We start from the raw sequence: 9,322 nt of genomic DNA, 5'->3' as shown, positions 1-9,322 counted from the left end.
CCCGTCGGTGGGAATATTTCTGTAGTGGTGTGTTTAGCAGTCACCGTGCTTGTGCGCACGTGCATGGTCAGGCAGAGGTAATTCAATGTACAGTAACGTGAACCAAAAAACACTGATTCTGCAGTGTGGGCCCAGGTTTGTCCTACCTTTTCGATCACCTGTGGTGACCATAAAAGATACGATTTTGCCGCTGTTGCAGAACCCTGAAAAATCAGGAATGTGTACATTCCTAAAAAATTATGGTTTTTTTGTTGCAGCCACTGAAGCACAGAGGACAGAAAAAATATGTTAGATAGATGGTATCATAACCAATCCTGAGGCAGAACCTTTAAAAAATCGAAGATAGCGTACCAAGCACAGAAGACAGAAAAAATATCTTAGATAGAAAAAAACATCAAAGCTAGATGGTATCATAACCATGCCCCAGGCAAACCCTTTCAAAGAACTAAGATAGGGTGACAACAAGCACAGAAGACATTAAAAACATCAAAGCTGGGCGCATGCGCGTCATGGACTGAGCAGGACGCACTTTACCTGAGCTCCGGTTCACATTCGCCTACAACCTGCCCATAAGCAACTAATTCGCAAAACTCAGAACGCAGGTTAAAGAGTGAGCTACCTACAACTATGGGAAAGAAAAAAATTAAAGAAACAGCGGGAACGATGTCTCCCTTCGTCAACAAATACTCGTCAACGGATAAACACAGAGCTTCCCAAGATGGCGGCGAGGAGGAAGACGCACCAGCGCGATCTCCAAACTCCCCTACTACCGCGTCAGAAAGTGACAGCAACAGCCCGTTCGGCCCAACGAAACAGGTACAAAGCCTAGAGCCGCACTCTACACTAGACACCTCTAACCCAGTTACAGAAACAGTTCTAACCCAGCATCTAGCTACCTTACGTAACGCACTGACCGCTACCATTACAGATGCAGTTGCACAAGCACTAACCAGTGTCAAAGCAGAACTTACAGAACTGGGAGACAGAACTGAGAAAGTAGAGAGTGTAGTAGATGATCTAATAACGGGCCAAAACAACATGATGGAAGAAAACAAAACCTTGCGGACAGAACTAAACCAAATCAAACTACTATGTGAGGACCTGGAAAATAGAAACCGCCGGTGCAATATACGGATAAGAGGTGTACCCGAATCCGTTAAACAACCAGACCTAAAAGCTTACCTGCGAAATCTATTTTCAACATTGGTCCCCGAATTACCACCAGAAGCATGGCGCTTAGACAGAGCGCACAGAGCTCTAGGAACCCCACAAGCAAACTCAAAACTACCGAAAGACGTAATTACAAAACTACACTACTTTGAGAGTAAAGACAGAGTAATGACTGCTACCAGGATGCGGCAAACAATTGAGCATCAGGGAGCCGCGCTACAACTATATAACGACATCTCCTCCATCACACTGGCTAAAAGACGGGCATTACGCCCACTCACTCAACAACTTAGGGACAACAAGATCCCCTACAGGTGGGGATACCCCTTTAAGCTTATTGCCAACAAAGATGGCAGACAATACACATTGACTGATACCTCTCAAAGCGACCGCTTGCTAACAACATTGGGCATAGCGGAGAGAGGGCCCTCCACACCCCCTCCATCCTCTCCCACCTACAACACAATGCAACCCATCTGGGAAAAATCTACTGGGAAAAAGACAACACATGCAAACAAGCCTACATTCCCAACAGAAAATGGAAACCCATATGACCTACTGGCGGCCTGAAACAGAAAATCAGTATTTCTAACACCATAATTCTTCAGGACCAACTTCACCGACCAATGGAAAAGAACCGGATAAAGCTCAGGATATACCCGACACCTTTTAACAACCAGGACTCACACACGACCCTCAATCACTAAAGACTGTGGTTACCAAACTCCACAGATATCCCAGGGAAGGAGCCCTAAAGGGAAGAAACTAACAAACCTAACGCATCAAAGTTTACGTATAACACATCAAACATGAGACCCTCTCCCCTACCACAGGAGTGGCCATGGTGTGAGATGAGTATAAAGATGCCTAACTGTTCACTAAACTTTTGTTTTAATGTTTTGCTGTTGATGTTATTAAGTTCATTATTATGCTATGACTTACTTTATAGGAAAATCGGTACAAACTCAAAATGTTTACATACAAGTACAAAGACAAACATAACTGTAAATCACAAACTTTGCATTGCCAAAAAGGGTATCCGCATCAAACCAGGTCCAACCGACTCCACCTCTTTTGCCAAAAATACAAACAAACACTATAGATATACAATTACCAATATAAATGGTTAAATTATTATCCCTAAATGTAAAGGGGTCGAACTCCCCGATTAAAAGGAAACTAATATTAACGGAGCTTAAAAAACAACACGCAGATATTGCTCTCCTTCAAGAGACGCACCATGCAAACGATGAAGTATGGAGACTCCGAGATAGAAATTATCCTTACTACTTTTATGCCTCAAACAGAAAAAAAAAAGCAGGAGTTGCGATATTATTTAATAAAACTTCCACATTCCAACTTAGGCGAAAAGAGGTGGACCCGAACGGCCGGTATATTATACTAGAAGGTACTCTGGAAGGAGTCCAAATAGTAATAGCCAACCTATATGCCCCAAATGTTAGACAGATTCATTTTTTACAAAAGGTACTTAATAAGGTAGCCTCATACCAAAACCAAAAGGTTATACTGGGCGGAGACTTTAATATGGCCCTTTCTCAGCTAAGAGATACTATGAGGCCCCACTCAACCCTACCCAATAAAGAGGCAACCCTCTGCTCCCAAAATTTTAGAAAACTGATAAGGAAAGCTTTACTCTTAGATATATGGAGGATTAAACATCCAACCCAGAAACAGTATACTTTTTATTCACACCCACACAAAACATTTAGCCGTATAGACTACTTTCTTATATCACCCAAGCTAAGCTTACAGAATTTAAAGACGCATATCGACCAAATCACGTGGTCAGATCATGCCCCAATCCTACTAACTATTCCACTACAAATAAACCATAGATTAACAAATTGCTGGAGACTTAACGAATCACTATTAGCTCCCAAAGAGGCCCAACAAGCACTCACCGAAAAAATTAAAGAATACTTTTTACTAAATAAAGAAACTACACTAGATACAGCCATATTATGGGAGGCTGTCAAGATCGTACCTGTCCTGCTCCAGCAGCGCGCCGGTTCTCCTCGCGTCGATCCAAGATGGCGGTGCGTTCCAGCATGCGTTCCAGCATGCGTTCCAGCGTGCGTTCCAGCGTGCGCATGCGCAAATAGCTTGGTTGACGCTGAATGATGACGTTTCGACGCAGATGCTGTGACATAGGCGGAAGAGCACTATTTAGACCGGCTTCTGACTTTGGTAAGTGCTCGGACATTGTTTTCCTAGCTATACTTGTTTTTTCGGACCTTGCTATTGTTATATTGAACTTTTGCCTGCCTGACCATTCTTTCGGATCCTCCCTGCTGTTATTGAACTTTTGCCTGCCTGACCATTCTTTCGGATTCTCCCTGCTGTACCGCGCTTATATTGAACTTTTGCCTGTCTGACCATTCTCTCGGATCCTCCCTGCTGTACCGCGCTTGTACCCTGCCTGCTTATTGTTGCTGACCCTTGGCCTGGCTGTTATTCTCCGTGATCGTCCTTATCCGTACCCGTTGTGCCTCTGATACCCGTTGCTGACTTCGCTGTGCTTATTCTACGTGAGCCTACGCCTCGCAGTCCACTCCGCTCAGACTTCGTTGGACCTTTTCTGGGCTCTCGTACCTCGCCCCACTTCTCTCTCGTCTCAGCCTGAGAGTACCAGTGGGGAGCTGTAAGAGCAGTCCTCCTCAGCATTCCTGGTTCCTGCATCCGGTAAGCCTGACAGAATGTCCGAGCCTCACCAAATGGAACCGTCTGAGGAGGCAAGCATTCTAGAGACTCTGTCGCAGCAGATTTCTGTCCTCACACGGGCTGTTCAGGATCTTCAGAGTGGCTACCAGGATATTCAGTCTCAACTGGCTGAGTTGCCTACGGCTCAGCTGTTGCAAGCTCCATCTACATCGGCATCAGAAGCTTCTTAATTTTCTTCTGCTCAGCACCCGGAGCCCAAGATCTGCATGCCAGATAAATTTTCCGGTGACCGCAAACAATTTCGAGCTTTCCTTAACAGCTGTAGACTATTATTTTCTATGAAACCTCTGACTTACGCTTTAGAGCGAACCAAAGTGGGGACTATTATCTCTCTTCTACAAGGGGAACCCCAGGCTTGGGCTCATCGCCTTATGGAAATAAATAGCCCCCTTCTGAAGGACTCTGATACCTTCTTTCAAGCTATGGCCTCTCTCTACGATGACCCTCAGAGACCAGCCACCGCCGAAGCCGCTATCCAGTCCCTCACGCAAGGGAAACGCCCTGTTGAGGACTATGCTGCTGAATTTAGGAGGTGGGCTGGAGATACTAATTGGAATGAACCAGCCTTACGTCATCATTATCGTTTTGGTCTCTCGGCCCAACTCAAGGACGAGCTGGCCAGGGTTGGTGTCCCGAAGTCCTTAGAAGACCTCATCCAACTCACCATCCAAATCGACAGAAGGCTAAGAGAGAGGCACTCCGAGAAGTTCTCCAGTCCCGTTTCTTGGGTCATGCCGAAGGCTCCTCCACCAGTGGCTCCTTTTGTTTCAACTGTTGAACCTGAACCCATGCAGCTTGGCCTGATTCGTCCTAGCTTAACCCCTGAGGAACGTTTAAGGAGAAGACGTCTAAATCTTTGTTTGTACTGCGGAGCAGCGGATCATCTAATAAGAACTTGTTCAGTTCGTCCTGAAGGTAGAGTTTCTCCCCATAAACCTGTATGGGAAAGTCCATTACAATTTAAGAATACCCATGTTTCCCTTTTTCTCTCATTGCAGTGGGGAAGAAATTCTCTGCAGGTGGCAGCCATCCTTGACTCCGGGGCAAGTAGCTGCTTTTTGGACTCATCTTTTGCTAGAACCCACAGCATACCTCTGCATGTCAAGCCCCAACCAGTCTTTATTAGAATGGCGGACGGATCACCCTTGGGCTCTGGGCCTGTTTTGAGAGAGACTCTACCACTAAATGTCTCAATAAATAATTCACATTTCGAACTTATGTGTTTTGATGTTGTGTCTTCTCCACTTTTCCCTGTCATAATTGGTCTACCCTGGTTGAAGGTACATAACCCACTTATTGACTGGTCCCAAGGGTCTTTATCCTTTTCCTCTCCTTTTTGTCGTAGGAATTGTCTCCGTAAGCATTCATCAATGTTTCCTCAAGCGGTAGCTTGTACCACTGAAGAGAAATCAAAACTCTTATCCTTAGTTCCAGTGGTTTATCACGAATTTTTGGACATCTTCAATGAGAGACAAGCGGATATTCTTCCCCCTCATAGGCCCTACGATTGCCCTATTGACTTGTTGCCTGGGGCACCAATCCCTTTCGGGCGAATTTATCCACTCGCTGAGCGGGAGCTCACCGTTCTTCAAGAATACATTGAAGAGAATCTCAGGAAAGGGTTCATCAGGCATCCCACTTCTCCGGCAGGGGCGGGAATCTTCTTTGTGGAGAAAAAAGATCACTCACTTCGCCCCTGCATTGATTACAGGGACTTAAATAAGAGTACCATTAAAAATCGTTATCCTCTCCCTCTGATCCACGAACTTTTCCAAAGACTCCGTTCCGCTACTATTTTTTCTAAGTTGGATCTCAAGGGGGCTTATAACTTGATCCGGGTTAGAGAGGGTGACGAGTGGAAGACCGCTTTTCGTACACGCTACGGTCACTATGAATATCTCGTCATGCCTTTCGGCTTATGTAACGCTCCTGCAACCTTTCAACATTTTATTAATGATATTTTTTGTGATATTCTGGATGTGTTTGTGGTGGCCTATTTGGACGATATCCTTGTCTATTCCACTTCCCTGGAGGAGCATCGGAAACACATGAAGGAGGTGTTTTCTCGCTTACGGTTGCACAACCTAGTTGTCAAAGCCGAGAAGTGCGAATTCGAAAGAGACAACATTGAATTCTTGGGGTTTGTCATTTCTACCAAGGGAATAGTGATGGATTCTAAGAAGGTTTCTGCAATTCTTGATTGGCCTACACCAAAGGACCGCAAGGCGGTACAAAGGTTTGTGGGATTCGCTAACTTTTATCGCAAGTTTATTCGAAATTTTTCTGAAGTTATTAGACCCATTACTGACTTAACCAAACAAAAGGTTAAATTTAATTGGTCTCCTCAAGCCCAGCGTGCTTTTGATAAGTTAAAAGAGAATTTCACCTCAGTTCCTATTTTGGCTCACCCGGTGCCCTCCCAACCCTTTACCCTGGAAGTGGATGCTTCCGAATGCGCGGTGGGAGCGGTCCTCTCTCAACGCTCTGTGCCTCAAGGCCTTTTACACCCAGTGGCCTTTTTCTCTAGGAAACTTTCAAAGACCGAACAGAATTATGATGTCGCTGACAGGGAGTTATTGGCGATCAAATTGGCCTTGGAAGAATGGAGACATTTGTTAGAAGGAGCTGCTCATCCCATCTTGGTACTCACGGATCATAAGAATCTAGAATATCTTCGCTCTGCTAAGAGGCTAAGACCCAGACAAGCTCGTTGGGCTTTGTTTTTCTCTAGATTCCAGCTCCATATCACGTATCGTCCAGGCTCTCGAAACACCAAGGCTGATGCTCTGTCACGAATGTACTCATCTGATGCCTCTTTTGTTACAGATCCCGCTCCTATTCTTCAGCCCAGCAGTTTTTTACTTATGCAACCTTCTTTATTGCACAAGATCAGGCAGCACTATAATTCGGACGTTGCAGATACAATGCTTAATCTACAGGACGGCTTTTACTTTTTCAAGAACAGACTCTTTGTTCCAGTCGAGGCAAGATTAGATGCTTTAAAGAGTGTCCATGACTCTCCACTGGCCGGGCATTTAGGTCTAAGAAAGACTTTGGATTTACTCCGCCGCCATTTTTGGTGGCCTAAGTTGGGCAGCGATTGCGCTAGATTTGTCCGCTCCTGTGAAGTATGTGCCAAGTGTAAGGGGACAACCTCTAAACCCCTGGGGCTTCTTTATCCTTTACCTGTTCCAGATCGCCCATGGGTGTCCATCTCTATGGATTTTATCACCGACCTACCTGCTTCAGAAGGATTTTCTGCTATCCTGGTTGTTGTGGATCGTCTTACCAAATTGGCCCATTTCATTCCTCTCTCTGGTGTTCCATCTGCTTCCATTCTGGCCAAAGTTTTTATTAAAGAAATTGTCCGTTTACACGGTTTACCTGAAGATATCATTTCTGACCGTGGAGTACAGTTTACTTCTAAATTCTGGCGAGCATTGTGCAAGGGATTACAAATTTGCTTGTCTTTTTCCTCGGGCTATCATCCACAAACTAACGGGCAGACGGAGAGAACTAATCAAACTTTGGAACAGTACTTAAGGTGTTTCTCCTGTTTCCTTCAAGATAATTGGGCTTCGCTACTTGCAATGGCAGAATTTGCCTATAATAACTCCATTCATGCATCCACCAAACAGACTCCATTCTTTTCCAACCTTGGTTTTCATCCAATCATGATCCCTGGGATTCCCCAAGATGTATCTGTTCCTGCAGCCCAAGACAGACTTACCTTTCTAGCTTCAAACCTGACTACTCTTCACCAAAATTTACTTAAAGCCCAATCAAATTTTAAGTTTTTTGCAGATAAGAAGAGGAATCCAGATCCAGAATTTGAAGTTGGGGACATGGTGTGGCTTTCTACGTTAAATTTAAGACTTACTTGTCCCTCTAAGAAGCTTGCTCAACGTTTTATTGGGCCTTTCGAGATCCTGCAGAGGATCAATCCAGTTTCTTTTAAACTTCTGCTTCCTAGGACCTTGCGCATTCACCCAGTTTTTCATGCAGCGCCTCTTAAACGTTTTGTGCCGAGTCAGTTTCCTGGGCGAGGACCTCTTTTACCGGATCCTGTGGTTATCTCAGATCACGACGAATATGAGGTGGAATCAATTGTGGATTCTAAATCAAGACGTGGGGAAGTGCAGTACCTTATTAAATGGAAGGGGTTTGGTCCAGAAGAGAATTCCTGGGAACCAGCCTCTAATGTTAATGCTCCCAAACTGGTAAGGGCTTTTCATCAAAGATTTCCAGACAAGCCGGTTCATATTCACGTCCGGAGGCCGTTTCTAAGGGGGGGGCAATGTCAAGATCGTACCTGTCCTGCTCCAGCAGCGCGCCGGTTCTCCTCGCGTCGATCCAAGATGGCGGTGCGTTCCAGCATGCGTTCCAGCATGCGTTCCAGCGTGCGTTCCAGCGTGCGCATGCGCAAATAGCTTGGTTGACGCTGAATGATGACGTTTCGACGCAGATGCTGTGACATAGGCGGAAGAGCACTATTTAGACCGGCTTCTGACTTTGGTAAGTGCTCGGACATTGTTTTCCTAGCTATACTTGTTTTTTCGGACCTTGCTATTGTTATATTGAACTTTTGCCTGCCTGACCATTCTTTCGGATCCTCCCTGCTGTTATTGAACTTTTGCCTGCCTGACCATTCTTTCGGATTCTCCCTGCTGTACCGCGCTTATATTGAACTTTTGCCTGTCTGACCATTCTCTCGGATCCTCCCTGCTGTACCGCGCTTGTACCCTGCCTGCTTATTGTTGCTGACCCTTGGCCTGGCTGTTATTCTCCGTGATCGTCCTTATCCGTACCCGTTGTGCCTCTGATACCCGTTGCTGACTTCGCTGTGCTTATTCTACGTGAGCCTACGCCTCGCAGTCCACTCCGCTCAGACTTCGTTGGACCTTTTCTGGGCTCTCGTACCTCGCCCCACTTCTCTCTCGTCTCAGCCTGAGAGTACCAGTGGGGAGCTGTAAGAGCAGTCCTCCTCAGCATTCCTGGTTCCTGCATCCGGTAAGCCTGACAGAGGCACACAAAGCCTGCATTAGGGGGGAACTCATCTCACTAGCGAGTACAGTTAAGAAAAACAGGAACAAAATTTTACAAGAACAAAAAAATCTCCTCCAACACTTAGAATACAAACACGCTCAGAGACCAACAAAACGCCTTTTGCTAGATATTATCCAAACACGAAATAAAATAAAGGAAACCATGCTCCATACGGTGGAAAAATCACTGAGATGGACACAACAAAAATACTATGAATATGCCAATAAATCACATACCCTACTGGCAAACAAACTAAGAGGGGAAAGAGCCAAAAACACCCCAACAGTGATACAACATAAAGGACAGCTAGAATCTAACCCAGGAGAGATTGTAGAATGCTTTAAGGAATACTATAAACAACTAT

General features: G+C 45.3%; 1 protein-coding gene across 1 annotated transcript; it reads left to right on the top strand.

Annotated features, from left to right (window-relative positions):
* Positions 1–4,845: 4,845 nt before the first annotated feature.
* On the top strand, positions 4,846–8,342 carry LOC108647661 (transposon Tf2-1 polyprotein). Its single transcript, XM_031902702.1, has one exon. The coding sequence runs from the start codon at positions 5,040–5,042 to the stop codon at positions 8,340–8,342; it is 3,303 nt and encodes a 1,100-aa protein (XP_031758562.1). The 5' UTR covers positions 4,846–5,039.
* The last annotated feature ends 980 nt before the right edge of the window (positions 8,343–9,322 follow it).

Source organism: Xenopus tropicalis, chromosome 5 (genome assembly GCF_000004195.4).
Source record: "Xenopus tropicalis strain Nigerian chromosome 5, UCB_Xtro_10.0, whole genome shotgun sequence".
Lineage (NCBI taxonomy): Eukaryota > Metazoa > Chordata > Amphibia > Anura > Pipidae > Xenopus > Xenopus tropicalis.
The sequence above is the reverse complement of the archived record's forward strand: the minus strand, read 5'-3'. Positions and strand labels throughout refer to the sequence as shown.